Source organism: Nelumbo lutea, chromosome 6, assembly GCF_056320005.1.
Source record: "Nelumbo lutea isolate HS-2025 chromosome 6, American lotus-T2T, whole genome shotgun sequence".
Lineage (NCBI taxonomy): Eukaryota > Viridiplantae > Streptophyta > Magnoliopsida > Proteales > Nelumbonaceae > Nelumbo > Nelumbo lutea.
In genome coordinates, this window is record NC_142689.1 from 72,205,824 (window position 1) to 72,220,352 (window position 14,529).

A 14,529-nucleotide genomic window follows, 5' to 3' on the forward strand; every position below is an offset into this window, starting at 1 on the left:
TTGTTGGTGAATGGTGACTCAGGGATGATTAACAGGATAGAATCAAATTACAATGAACCAGCAGAGAGCCCTTCAACAACATTTCACTACAATCAAACCTATCAAAGACAAAATTCACTATGCTCACGTAGAAAAGGAAGCCGTCTGGTAGTGTACCCTTATGGGTAGTAATTTCTTTAGAAATAATACATCGGGTCATTTGCTAGAATACCCCGTGAAATTTCATGAATTCATTTAAATTTACTTGTAATTTTTATTTTACTAAAGGGAAAATTTTCCATATGTATGTATACTCTAGACTGTGTGAATTTAGTATCCAAACTTTAAAACGCGACAATTTAATACCCTAACTTTAATATTAGATGTTAAATAATATGTAAAAAGACAAAAATACCCTTCAAATATTAATATATAAAAAGACAAAAATACCGTTCAAATGTAAAAAGATAAAAATACCGTTCAAATGTAATCTTCCAACTTTACTCCTTTGTATAAACTCCCAACCTTCTACAATTACGATCCATCCTTCTATTAATGATTTTTCTGTGAGATTCGGAATCCGACACAAAATGAAGCTCCTTATACTCTTCTTCTTTTTCTGCTGCTTCAAAACTCTTCAGGCTTTGAAGTCTGTTGCCGATGGAGGCGTCGAGGAGGTTGAAGAGCTTGCGGAAATCGGTGACGACTCTGCAGAGGACGCAGCTGCGCTTGCACTTACAGACGAGAGCCAAGGCACGTTCGAGATTCTTGGAGACTTCGGCAGCGATACGACGGACAGGGCGTTCGTAGAGGGAAGGTTTGAAGTTGGCGAGTTAGACGGCGGAGCGGGGCATTAGGTAGAGACGATCAACTTGCTTACCTACTTCAGAGTAGTCGAGCTTGAAGAGCATATCAAGTTCACTTTTCTTGGCTCTGCACCTTCTCTTAATCAACGAATGAAACCACAGTGTTGGAATGAGTTCATCCTTACTGGGAAAAGGTACAAATAGAGTGCAGATGAACCCTCAACGATCTTAGATGCAACCGAGATATTCTACCAACACATTATTGAACCTATACAGCCACAACCACAACAGTATCAATCCAAGATTTGAGAATATGGGTTCATCCAATAAGCATAACCAAGCCTCAAATTTCAATTACACCAATAACAACCATGCTGGATTTCCCATGACGGATGCCCTAGAGTTGCAGGTTGGATTGGGTCAGATGATTCGTTTCAGTGGTAGCTACAACTCGATGGATAAGGCGTGTAAGGGCAAGGAAACTCTAACAACGACGAGGAAATATTCTCCATTTTTGGAGTTGATGAGCTCATTCCTTCCTGGTTTTGCTCCCCAATCAATGGCTTCTTCCGGTAGCAGGTATCAAAGTGCAAACCATTTTCCGACCACGTTCCCCGGTGTGATTCAACAACCACTACCACCACCAACTTGGCTACCACCGTTCGCCAATAATGTGGTAGGATTGGAGAGCATGGCTCATCTTCGATGCTCTTCTCTTCTGCCAACGTTTATCAATGGATGGATTCCTTTCCTTTTTTCCTTCTCCTTTTCTTTTCTTTGATCAATACATCTACCATTACTTACATTTGTATGTCCTTCGCTTCTGAGCAATAGCAGCAAATGCGTTTGAGTCAACCAGGAAACCTGAGCAAAATTGATCTGACCATCGTCTCTGTTTCTTCTTCTTTCTACACCCCCAAGCAAAGTATTAAAGTAGCGCCTTTTCTTTTCCTTTTTTAATATATAGATTTTTTTTCGAGGGAGTAGTAGTGGTCCTACTCTCCAACATTCCGACATTCCATTCTTTGGGTTATCGGAATTTGATGATGAACAATGTGTTTGGGCTTGAGAAAGAAGATGATGAACAGTGTCTAAGGGTAATTTTGATATTTTTAAAAGTCTTAAATCGCACATGAGGTCATGTAATATACATAACGGTCTATTAACGCTAGGTACTAGATTGTCGCAAAATAAAAATTTGGATACTAGATTGTAGGGTTTTAAAATTCGGGTACTAAATTTGCACCCAGCCCAAAGTACAGGGTACTTATCAGGAATTTTTTCTTTACTAAAATACCCTCTATAATTTGCAATCTATTTACTTTATAGGCCGTTCACTAAGAAGTGTTTGTTTTGCCATTTGAAAATAGTAACATGATCACCTAAACTGAATGTAAAATGTTCAAGGGGTAAGGGCCCATACAAAAAACAAAATTAACCAAATAGAATGGTTGCCCGTATTTGTTAGGGGAAAAAATGGTATTTTCATTTTTTTTATCAAATTTATTCAAATAGACCTTAGGGTCAAAATTGCCATTTTCCACTGTCATATGATGAAAGATCAATTAAAATAAATTCATTGCAAATTATAGGGGTGTTTTTGTAAAACACAAACTACAAAGTAGGTCTACTCTTAAATGTCTGTTTGGTTCATAGTCAAAACCGAAATCAAAATCTATCGGAATCGGAATGGTCTATTCCCATAGTCTGTTTGGTTCAAACAGGAATCAGAATGGAAATTGAAATCAGCTAGAATGATATTTCATTCCCAAGGGAGGGGAGGGAATGGCCATTCCCTCAAATAGGGGAATGTCACCGAGAATGGGAATGCGATTCCAATTATGCCCAACCAAATAGTTAGAATCAGAATAACCCATCCCAATTTTGATTCCAGACCCCTATTCCTGCAAACCAAATGGGCCCTTAGTAAATACATGAAACAAATGATGTATTTAGTAAATGACCCTAAAACTTAAAGGTGTGCTTGGTTTGAAGGAAAAAGTAGGGAAGTATAAGAAAACCTTTACAAGGTTTGCAGGTTTGTAAAGGTTTCCCTACCTTTTCCTTCAAACCAGGCATAGCCTAAAGGTCTGATAGTCAGTCTGGATCCTCTAGTATGATTTATGGCCCACTAGGATGTGAATCAAGGTTTTTAAAATCGGACCGGATAGGGAATTATTCTGGGCTCCAGTTCTCCGGTCAAACAGTTCGACCGTCCGGTCCAATCAAACAGCCCACTTTGACAAAAAAAGTTTAAAAATTTTTAAAACTCAAGAAACGACAAAAAAATTATTCATGGGTCGAATGGTTTGATGATTTGACTGTTGGAATCAACATTCACTGACTAAATCAACAGTTTTTGGCCAAATAACAATTTTGGGGTAAAACGAAACTGATTAGGTGACTGATTACTAGTTTTTCCGGTCCGGTTCGCTTTTGAAAATATTGATGTGAACATATGTGGAGCATACAAAGATGACTGATATCACAGGACAGGATCCTGGTTCGACAAGTGTGCTCATCAATGAATAAAAAGGGAAAACTACTCTCTATCAATCCCCCAAATTGAGATATCATGTTGTAATAGACAGCCAACTCAAAAGATGGCAAGATAAAGACTGCCCACTACCGGTGTGAAACAATTAATTAATTAAGCTTGCTTTTAAGTTTTAAAGGAGCTTCGGTTTATAATCAGATGTAGCGAATGTTGTAATTAATTAATTAAGCTTGCTTTTTTTTTTTTTTTGGTATTTGGTGTCATGCACCATTAATAACTTTTCCTTAATCCCTTTTTTTTTCTAAAGTACTGATTGTGGGATTTAATTCTACGTTAACACTGAAACAAACCAGGTAACACACCAACGAGCTAGCCCTCAGTTAGCATGATCTTACCAAATACCATATATACGTATAGGTATAGGTGGTAAAGCAATTAGTGTTTTCAAGGCAATCCTGGGCTTCTGTGTAATTTGTACCAGCATCCATCACTGGTTATGACCTTTGCAACCTGAACCAGTTGATGTTTTCAAGTCATTGTTGTATTGGCCAGCAACCAGTGGCGGGGAGAGGGGCCTTTCTTGAGTAGGTATTTTGGTAAATTAACTTCTTCCATCACTCAATTTAATGGAGAGAGGTCTTTGTTGGAATTTGAAATTTCAGGAGGGTTTTTATTGCAAATGAAAGGTAAGGGAAGAGCTAATTACCACTACTCCCAAAGTACAGGTTACCCAAAAAATATGGATATGTTTGTTAACCTCACAGATAAGGAATCTCTTTTTGAGTTTTGACCACAAGGATGAAGGGAATTTCTATTTTGTTGAGTTATGACAAGAGACTATAAAATACTATAGAAATCTACTAGGGGAGGAGCATATCTCATGGCTATCTGTTTGGAGTCAAAATTTGTTCCCAATCAAGAGAGGAAGTAATATAAAAAGTAGTTACGCTATAGATTCCAACTTCCAAGAGCTTCACTTGATTGGGAAGCAACTGTAATTTGAAGTTTGATCCCCGATTGACTAATAAAATTCTCTATACTCTGCTAATTACATTTGACCCTTAAACCAGTTCAAATTCAATGGAGTGCCTCTCCCATTCACCCACCTTTTCCATTGGCAGCTCCACAGTAATTTATGGTACTGATACATTAAAGGCCGTTTCAACAACACAAGATTTGTATGTTCTTCTCTTCAGCGTCAATGGTGTGCTCCTATTCTATATGATTTAACTGTAGAACCTTTTCTTTTTTTTTTTTTTGATAATTAACTGTAGAACCTTTTCAAAAGGCACAAGGCACACAGATATAACTAGTACCAATCCCTAGTTGAAATAGATGTAATTGCAAGTGCCACTCTAGATCGTTAAATTTCTAATAGGCAGGGATTCTGATATTATCCATCCAAACTTTCTCAACTATGCATGTAGATGTAAAGTTTCGCCAGTGTCAGAGCAGAACAGACAGCAAGAAATCATGAAGTCACAACACAAAACACTGACCAAATGTGTCAATTTAACAAATGAGTAGTTTTGTTGTGGAATTACAGCTTAAAAGCATGGCTGTTAATTTTTTTTTGGATCTTATCGGATCGGACCCAATAATCTCAATTAATAATTGGGTTGGTTCAGGGTCCGTTATTATACTGGTTTGGGACTGGTTCTGCACATTTATTTATTGGATGGGGACCAGGTCTACCCTGAAACGGATCAGACCCAACCAATTGAGCACTAGGTATATGATGTTGCGATGAGCATTCAGATTTGTTGTTTCTACACAGTACAAACAGAATTTGGAAATGACTAAGAATTACAGAAGCAGGAGCAGGCAAAGACTCTTTTGTCTAATCCTGGAAAAGGCAGCCTAAACTATTTTTGGTTTAAGTTTACCTTAATCAAACACCACAACACAGGCAACATCAAATTCCAATCTGCATAAAAATGATAGGTATTTAAACCATTAATCTGGACTAAGAATGTCACAAAATTGAAAGGAAGTTACCATAATACCTCAGCTAAGCCCTTCAACCAAACCAAACTTTAACGCAAACTTCTTCGGATTACATTCCAGCATGTCACTCAAGCTATAATTTACATTCTTGTCTTTCAAGAGCCTTTGCCTCAACTCTAATTTCTTCTTCAGACCATGGCGAAAGAAATCAGGGTAATCTGCCACTTCATCAATCTGTCTTCCCATTACCTCCACCAAGAACCTAATCCTTGGCTCCAAAGAATTTCTAATGCTCTTTATGAGTACAGGGGGATATCCAGCCACCAGAACTGCTATCTGTCTATCTCCAAATCCACATCTCTTCAGAAAAGAGAGGTTGGGTTTCAGAATCTTCTCGACATCTCTACACAAAACTTCAGGGTAATTCATTGCCACTTTTTGGAGTTCTAACTCAGTCAAACCCACTGACTTTAGAAACTTTGAAGTAGGAAGTAGCCTTTTCTCAACACTGTAACCCATAATAAATGGGTGCTTCACCAGAACCTTACCAATCATTCCCTCTCTGCTAAGACCAAGGCTAGCAAGAAAATCCACAATTTGCACAAGTTTTGTTTCAATGCTGTAGCTGATGAGCCTTGGATTTAGAAGTATCAACTTACCCAACTGCTTTTCTGGAATCCCCAATGCCTGGAAGAAAGCTAGTAGAGGACAAAGCTTCTCTTCCACACTATGAGAGAGTATGTGGGGAAATTTCATTATGGCCAAGGTCACCTCATTCTGTTTTGTTCCCAAGGTTGCAAGACATTGAACCATAGGCACAAGCTTCTCATTTAGGCCTAAAGTAAGGATCTTGGGGCACTTTGAAACAACAGAAGGAAGCTTCCTCTCTTGAATACCAATGCTTCTCAAGTAATCCCAATTCTGGGAGGTTTTTTCTCTTTCTGTGCCCTCTAAACGCTTGCATCTTTTGAACATTTCATGGATGTTTTTCTCATCAAAACCTCGTTCCCTGAAGAACCCAATGATGCTGCCCTTTTGACTGCTGCTGATTTCCATCTTTCCTGGGAAGATAGTTTTAGTAGAAAGATTTATATTCAAGCCTAAATTTGTTCAAATACAGCAATACATATATTTCAGGGACGAGAGAAATACAAAACTAGGAACAGTTGAATTCTGAAAGATTGAAGAAAACAGGTTTTCTAAAAGGAACAGTTGAATTATCCTGAAAACTAGAATGTAGGAAAATGAAAAGTAATTTTAGCTTAAAAGAAGTTATATATCCTTTTACACCATAGTAACCATACAACAGGATAGAGTGAGGATAACACCATAAGCATCCGTGTTCCAACATCCTTCATAGGCATACACTACCATGACATTAAAATTAGCAATGCATGCATTCATCAATCATTATCATATATAAAAAAACACTTCTACGGTAATAAACTGTGCTTTAGTATTTCCAAAGTTTTTCATGAGCACGCACTATTTCCCTTACAGATCATATATATCACCTCATAGAAAGCAGAATGAGCCATCAGATCAACAATGCGTTTTTATTCATGAAATTCAACAAGAATTAGATGGAAGAAAAATGTATTTTTTCTAAATTTACTTAAAATAAATGGTTTTGATGATAAAATCAGTCTTAAGCAACAAATTTTACAATAAACATTATCCACATTCAATATAAATAACTAGTTTCCCAATGAACAACTCAGGAAAAAAGCATATACTGGTCTTACTAGACAGTCTAGACCACATCAAGAACTAAAGTTAGAGAGAGAGAAGGAAGAAGGAAACAAGTGTACTATTTGCCAAGACTGGAAAGTTTAAACTGAAACCGGTTCAAATGGGCAAGTATCAAATCTTACTAAATTGGAAAATATAAATTTCGTCAATCAAGGTCTTAGAAGTGAGAAGAGATTTCCAACCGGGTACCTTTCCAAACATATAAAAGAAAAATTGCCTGGTTGATCAATTTAACAGGATCCCCTGAAGGACATTAAATGGTCTAATCTGAAGAAGGTTGTGCGTGGTAACTTCCCCATAACTCAAATTAGAAGAAGGAGAGAGAGAGAGAGAGAGAGAGAGAGAGAGAGAGAGAGAGAGAGAGAGAGAGAGAGAGAGAGAAGGTTACCTCGATGAAATTCACGGATGGTTCAAGCTAAGCTTCTTTTAACCATTGCAAGCTTTGGAAGTGTTTTTCAGAACAGTTGCTGGAATATGAAGGTCTGAAATCCGAAGGAGCGGATACGGACTAGAGTCGCGGTTAGGAGGTAAAAAGCCTTATCCGGAGATGAGAAGTAGAGAACCACTTCAGCCTTTAAAGGGGTACATTCATCATTTTTCCGTAAGTACCCTTTTCATTTTTGCGTTAGGGCTAAAGTACCCTTAATCAGAGAATCAATTGTCATTCGCCTAAAACCCTTACCCTAGCCCCTCCGAGTCTGTCCTGGGTCCTCTGAAGTCTGAACCAGAAGAGAAAGAAGGAAACCCGTTCATGGCTTCCAAATTTCGTTTCTCAAATCTTCTCAAATTTCTCTCACATCGTTCTGAAACAGTTTCAACATTTCCTATAGTGCACCATTTTAGCTCGATTCGGGATAGACCCATAAGAGGAGAAATAAGAAGTAATGCATCACAGGATCCCTTCTTCAGTAAACTCGAATCTGGTTATGGTCAAGATGGAAAAGATGAAGAAAGAAGTAATAGAACTTATCAGAACCCCCCCAACCCGATACCCAACAGGCCCATGAGAGGAGAGAAACGACGAGAGCCATCTGAATATCATTTCAATGGAAAATTCAAGCTTGGAGACGACGAAGATGATGAGAAAATGAGAAAACCTGACCAAATACGGCAAACTCATTTTGGATCCAGTAGAGAGGGAAAGAGAGAAGGTAGGTTCAACGGTGATACTTTTGCCCGCAAATTCGACTTTGGTTCGGACATCGTCGACGAGAGGGCTTCGGAGTCGCAGCAAAGTCCTTCAGTGCAGTTTCCTAATAGACCCATGAAGGAAGAGAAGAGAGGGAGTCCATTGGACGAGAGTTTCCTCGAAAAATTGAGGCTTTGCGAAGAGAAGAAACAGAATACAAACGAAACTTCTCCCACCCAAGTTGCAGAAACCGATGTCAAAGCAGAACCAGATTCGACGCCACAAGATGCCGACGAAATTTTCAGGAAAATGAAGGAAACGGGTCTCATCCCGAATGCTGTGGCAATGCTTGATGGCCTCTGCAAGGATGGGCTGGTCCAAGAAGCCATGAAGCTGTTTGGCTTAATGCGCGAGAAGGGTACGTTCCCGGAAGTTGTAATCTACACGGCTGTAGTTGAGGGCTTCTGTAAGGCTGAGAAACTTGATGATGCCAAGAGGATTTTTAGAAAGATGCAGAATAATGGGATTTCACCGAATGCGTTCAGTTACACAGTCTTCATTCAGGGGTTGTACAAAGGGAAGAGATTGGAGGACGCCATAGACATCTGCGTTGAGATGTTGGAGGCCGGTCATTCCCCAAATGTGACAACCTTTACAGGCCTGGTTGACGCGATTTGTAGGGACAAGGGTGTGGAAGAAGCGAAGAGCACCATTGAGAGATTAAGGGAGAAGGGATACTTTGTGGATGAGAAGGCTATCAGAGAATATTTGGACAAGAAGGGGCCGTTCTCACCATTAATTTGGGAAGCTGTATTTGGGAAGAAAAATTCAAAACTATCATTCTAAATTCTATATATGCAGAGTTATTAACCGAAAATTTGTAAGTTCTTGCATTGGATTTCTTTCCCTTTTACCTTGGCTGTCTTTATACACTTCTGCATCTTTAGTTGATAAATGACTGTTTTTTTTTTATTTTTTTGTTCCATGAGACATGACTATGATAAGAATACATTTTAGTCCATTTAGTCTTTGCTTGTCTAATCTTCAAAGAAAGATGACTTCATCGAAGTGCTATATCTGATTATCTTCTGCAGTTCAGCTCTGATGGTTCTTTACTAGTATCTCATTTAGTAAGTTTATCTTCTTTTGGGAAGGGTAAGTTTGTCTTAATGTTTATTATGACTACCTCTTTATCTTACAATTTAAACTATTGTGACGTCTGTATGTATACATGGAGTGATTAGTATTCTTCTGTTTGTTGAATGTTTCCCTGTTTACTGACAGTTGTGAGTTTTGTGACATTAATGATGATCATCAAAAGCCTTAAGCTGAATAACTGGCGGGTCTGAGAAATTCCATGATTCCATAGCCCTATATCTGGTGTAATTCCTCTGCTAGCTTTATGTTTTTCGGCTCACTTTGCTTTATATTCAATAGAGAAGGTTCTGATTGTAATTCCTCTGCTAGCTTTACAATAAAAAAAAAAAAATTAGAGAATGCTCTTATTTTTTGAGAACACTGGTATTTATCATCACCTTGTTTCAGGAGTCCTGGTGGTCCAGTGAGTAATCCTTGCAAATTATTGGGAAAATATTGTTTTATCATCCATCTTCTTGTTTCAGGAGTCCTTTCTTTTTTGATAAATAGCTTCAGGAGTCCTTTAAACCTAGGCGTGATGTCTGGGCAAATCAACTGTCTTTAGTCTTAACTCTTTACCTAGTTGGATCATGCTGTTTTAAAATGGATTAACTTTTAAGTAGCAGAGAGGCTACTCGTAGGCCAAAAGCATTTTTGAGGCATAAAAAGAAAATCAGAACTATGAAACAAAAATATATATATACATATACTCTACCAAGTAATAAAACAACAAAAACAGCAATTGTCCACAATTCCACATACAAATGCATGTATCAGTCTCGCATGAACCCCTTCTAAATGGATGAAGCATCCATGTTCTGAGTGAACAACTTTCCTACCAGATATTTTTCCTTATTATGCTTTTACTTGAGCTAATATACATTATGATTGCCATATTTCCTACAGAACAATGTTAGAATTAATAGTGCATACGTTTTATTTAAACCTGTCACTGAGTGGACGTCTTTATTCAGACTCCTGCACGGCTGCACACTCTTCTGTCTGATTCTAATTCTCCCATCCATGACCCTGCAATATGTGCACACATATTCTGAAGCATGCTGTCCCTGTTAAGAATATTAAGAACTCGGGATAAATGATGTGTAAATGTAGTATTTGACTACAAAATTTGCAACAATGAGGCCAACCATTGCCTGGAGCCAAATATCAAGTTGAAACATTTTCTAGTGTAATATTTTTAGAGTATAATAAATGATCACCATTCGCCTGATCTAAAGTTGCATAATTGATCTTTGTGATTGATACAATCCCGATGGTGATTTTGAAAATCTAAACAGGCAGTAGATGGCCAGATGCAGGGACCTTATACTACAATCATCAGACTGTCCAAATGGTTTAAGATTCCAGCCAAATTGAGTTTCATGACTCACAAGCAATAAGAAAATGGCAAGCACTAAGGAATACAGCAGTAGCCATGGCAGCTAATCCAGTTAGGTGGGTTAGCTGCTACTTCTAAATCTTCTTCCTTCCTATTTTTTTAAGCCTCAAGGGAGTTTGCATTTGAGGGGAACCGGGGCCCTCCTAAAGCAACACCCTGCGAGTGTGAACATGTTGCAGATTCCATAAGCTCCTATCATTGTGCAAAGATCAGAGTGCTACAATCTCTTGCAGTTGCTACTTTCTCCCTTATTATCCTGTCCTCTAAAACCCTGAATAAACAATGATCTTTTATCAAGAATAAATGACAAGGAAAAAGAGAAAGGAGCAACTCCAAGAGAACTGTAGACAAGGTCAAATTCGCTTGTACAATCCGTTAGCAAAATCTAGGATTACCATTTTGCTCCATTCCAATCCTGACTGGTTTATTGGCTATCGGAACTTATCATTTTGCTCCATTCCAATTCTGCCACATCTGACAGATATCGGAACTTATCATCAATATTGAATGGATGAATCTTTTAATTCCACAAAAAAAAAAAAAAAATCAAGGAAAATTTTCTGCAAAGTCCCCAGTGCTATGCTTTTTTTTTTTTACTGCAACTGAAACATCCCTTTCTTTTCAAAAATATGATTAGACATCCCTCATCACAATATATTTGTCTAGCATAGACCACCTTCTGTGAGATCTGTTATTAACCATGTTAGGGAAACTTTTGGACTCTATATAGACCAAAGGAAGAAGCAGTGATCGAAGTACGGGCCGACATATACCAATAAATGGCACCTAATCCCATGTTTAAATATCACATATTTAACTCCCTCAAATCCCGCCTATTAATTTGTATTTACATTTTAAATTTTCAACTCCCTGAAATCCTACCTATTTTTTACCAAAAAAAAAAAAATCCTACCCATTAAAATTCAGGGAGGGGTTTTGATTGGTCAAAGTTCTTCCAGCATGAAAGAACTTATCTTGAGGGACTACAATTTACACATGCTATGCAATTTTCGCATACCATACTTGAAGGTGATGCGTTAATTGTTGTTAATCTTGTGTGAGTGGCAAGGTTCAAAAAATCATTACGTATTGACTTATATCGGCCAATGTATCGTATTGGGAGCATTTCAATATGTCCCTACGGAAGGTGTATCAAGGTTTTGGCCAGCTTAGGAGGTGGAGGAATCTTAAATTGACCCCTCTGAACCGAATTTGAAAAAAAAAAAGTTAAAAAAATAAAAAAACAGTACCAATACACCCATACCGGCATCAATATTTAGAACTTGGTCGGTGGTAGACCAAAGGTCAAATCATTTTGCTTCTATAACAAAAAATGGTGGGTTATAAACTTATAATAATTAAGGGAATTTATGGATAAAAAAGAAACAAATTTTGAAATGTGAGAGAAAGTGCATATAAAAAATTGGAGCATATCGGTTGATAGTACAACTTTGCATTTACTTCATAACCAGTCAAACGGCACTCCAGATCTCCTACCCAACCACAAAATATTATCAGTGTAATGAGAAAATCTCTCCATGAATCTGGTAGGAATACGGGAACGGTTAGTGGACATGACCAATGTTTTAAAAACTGATTCAGAATTGAAACCGCTTTGGCCACTGATTTTCAAGTTAGCAGTTCAACTGTCTGACTTGAACAGACGGTTCATTCTAATTTAAAAAATTGCCAGAAACCATTATCCTGGTTGATAGTTTGACCACCCAAGTTAATAGATTGCTAACCAAGTTTTTGGCCCAGGAACGGTTTTAGGGTGAAACAGAACCGGCTGCCTGGACAGGTTTCAGGTCAACCATTCCAACCATCTGATCTGATCCGGTTTTCAAAACTTTGGATAGGACTAGGAGATTCAAGCCTGTCTAACGGGCCCAGGACATGGCAAAAGAAAGAAAAAATCTCCTTGTTTCTTGGGTGGTAAGAAAGACCCTTGCAAGTATAAATTTTAGGGAGAATGACGATTCAGCCCAGGGTCAGATTTCATAGGCCCAAGGAACAGTTGGAGTAGGTGTCAACTCCAAATTGATGCCAATTCATGGGCGGGCATTGGTGCATAGGGTGGGGGTAATTGACATTTTCAAATGTTATAGATCTACAGTGGAAATCAGAACTCACAATGGACCTGTCCGTATTTCTCCCTAAATTTTATGGTTGAATATCCCCTTCATATTTTAATCATTTCATTTCAATAATATTGGGGGCTTGGGGCATTGGGAGAAACCAGAATTTGAAGTTTTCCTCCAATTCCTCCATCACATAAATCCAAGTGTTTCTGTTTTTTAATATTTATTCGATAAATGTTGAAACCAAACAGTGGTTTCATGCACAATAAACACCAACGTATGGTCCATAGCCTAAGCGGTGCTGATGTGGTGGTGTTTTCCCAATAAACACCCACAGAACCAACCATAGCCTAAGCCTACCAGAGATCAAGTCCTGTTACAAGGCAGGGTCCATAAACCTTTGAGGTTCTGAAAAGTGAACAATTAAGCCCCTAGTACCATAAGAGAGAGAGAGAGATGATTTGCTCATTATCTTTATTATCCATTTATTCATCCAAGATAAAAAAGCAATGGGTGGTGGATGCTCTGTAAATAACTATTTATTTTCTATAATAAAAATGCACATAGAGATTACAAATGGGTTCAATATTAATGGTGCTGAAGCGCTATCCACTTTCTGGTTGGATCTTATAGCCTGCATCTTTTCGCTGTCAACTTATGAATACACCAACCGCAACACCAGTATATCTTGCATACTCTCGACAAGATTATAGAAGCATTTGCTACAAAGATCCATGTCAAGCAAGACGATTGTACCACAAAGTTATATTCTTCAAGCTAGGGAAAGATGGGTTATCATTTCAGCCCACTCCCAACCTGAAGTGTAGACATGCAAGCACCACTGAACCTAAAGATCAGGTTCAAGACAATCATGGGCCAAGTTGCACCCAGAAACTAAACCAATGAATGATTTGCAGGTAAATTTTTAGAGCCAGCTTATACTAATTAAAGATCTCCAGATGTAAAATTTCCTGAAACAACTTATTCACACCTTTAAAAGATGTCTATAGACTGAACAAGCACTCCCTCATCGTCCCATTCCACATCTTTAGATTTAGAATCCTTTCCAATCAATTGAAGAGGCACCTCTAATGGTGGTGGGCTCTGCATGCAAGCAAACAGATAACTATATAGTAAATCTTACATCTCAAGTTTAGAAAAGGGCTAATTAAGAGCAGACTAGAACATATAAACCTCCTCTGGAGTTCGCGATCCAAAGGCCTAAGGCCTCTCTTATGATTTGTCACTTTTAGGTAACATGACCATCTAATTGCCATTTGACACGAATATACTAGAAATTGGTTCGCGGAACTTAGTTATTTGTTATTTTGTTAAGAACAGTCATTTACACTTAATTTTCACATAAGCAATTTAAAATGGGAAAGTTGTCTTTAAAATAAGCATCTCTAAGACTCTTAACCGATAGCTTTCTACCATATGTTTGCCTTGATTTATTATAATATGCAAACCCACTAAGTTGGGAGTTGGCCAAAGAAACTAAAACGTAATCTATGTGTTTAGAACTTTAAATAAAGTCGGCATCAGATGCAGCCCTCTCACAACCCTAGATAGTTTTGACTAACACTGAGTTCTGGCCTTTTAGATCTTTAGATAACATGGGAGAAAACATAGTCTCACCCAAAGTTGGTTTTCTTAAGTTGAACTTCGATTGCAGTAGTTTTGGCAATCCAGGCCTTCTGGATAGGAGGGGTGGTAAGAAATGACAGGGGAGAAATCCTGGGTACGTTTTCAGGACCACTTGGGGAAGGGGATTCCACAAGAATTGAGCTGAAGGCAGTGAT

At 38.1% G+C, this 14,529-nt stretch overlaps 3 protein-coding genes across 9 annotated transcripts in view; 1 reads left to right on the plus strand and 2 right to left on the minus strand.

Annotated features, from left to right (window-relative positions):
• Positions 1-391: 391 nt before the first annotated feature.
• Positions 392-7,508, minus strand: PDE191 (Mitochondrial transcription termination factor family protein). Of its 3 annotated transcripts, none has more exons than XM_088951669.1 (3): positions 7,370-7,508; positions 5,289-6,290; positions 392-1,053 (listed from the first exon to the last, which is right to left on the minus strand). In XM_088951669.1, the coding sequence occupies exon 2, from the start codon at positions 6,283-6,285 to the stop codon at positions 5,290-5,292; it is 996 nt and encodes a 331-aa protein (XP_088807795.1). In that variant the 5' UTR covers positions 6,286-6,290; positions 7,370-7,508; the 3' UTR covers positions 392-1,053; position 5,289. The 3 variants fall into 3 exon arrangements, with proteins under 3 accessions (XP_088807795.1, XP_088807796.1, XP_088807794.1); XM_088951670.1 differs by lacking the exon at positions 392-1,053 and adding an exon at positions 5,017-5,209 and having other exon boundaries at positions 5,289-6,285; XM_088951668.1 differs by lacking the exon at positions 392-1,053 and adding an exon at positions 5,017-5,209.
• Positions 7,445-9,731, plus strand: LOC148849622 (uncharacterized). Of its 2 annotated transcripts, XR_016101166.1 has the most exons (3): positions 7,445-8,990; positions 9,205-9,265; positions 9,395-9,731. XR_016101166.1 is itself a non-coding variant. In XM_088951667.1 (2 exons), the coding sequence occupies exon 1, from the start codon at positions 7,733-7,735 to the stop codon at positions 8,954-8,956; it is 1,224 nt and encodes a 407-aa protein (XP_088807793.1). In that variant the 5' UTR covers positions 7,512-7,732; the 3' UTR covers positions 8,957-8,990; positions 9,395-9,731. The 2 variants fall into 2 exon arrangements, 1 of the variants encoding a protein (XP_088807793.1); XM_088951667.1 differs by lacking the exon at positions 9,205-9,265 and having other exon boundaries at positions 7,512-8,990.
• Positions 9,732-13,248: 3,517 nt separating this feature from the next.
• PHOT2 (phototropin 2) overlaps positions 13,249-14,529 on the minus strand; it is an 89,269-nt gene continuing 87,988 nt past the window's right edge. For 2 of the 4 annotated variants that reach the window (XM_088951659.1, XM_088951660.1), the window contains exons 23-24: positions 13,719-13,831; positions 13,249-13,574 (exon numbers count right to left, since the gene is read on the minus strand). In XM_088951659.1, coding sequence (XP_088807785.1) covers positions 13,721-13,831 — 111 coding nt within the window. In that variant the 3' untranslated portion in view covers positions 13,249-13,574; positions 13,719-13,720. Of the gene's footprint in view, positions 13,832-14,529 lie in introns of all 4 variants that reach the window. The other 2 variants (XM_088951657.1, XM_088951661.1) reach the window with 1 other exon arrangement.

Bases quoted from the DNA above. Each gene is read 5' to 3' on its own strand.
- PDE191 (XM_088951669.1), bottom strand. From the start codon at position 6,285: ATGGAAATCAGCAGCAGTCAAAAGGGCAGCATCATTGGGTTCTTCAGG.
- LOC148849622 (XM_088951667.1), top strand. From the start codon at position 7,733: ATGGCTTCCAAATTTCGTTTCTCAAATCTTCTCAAATTTCTCTCACAT.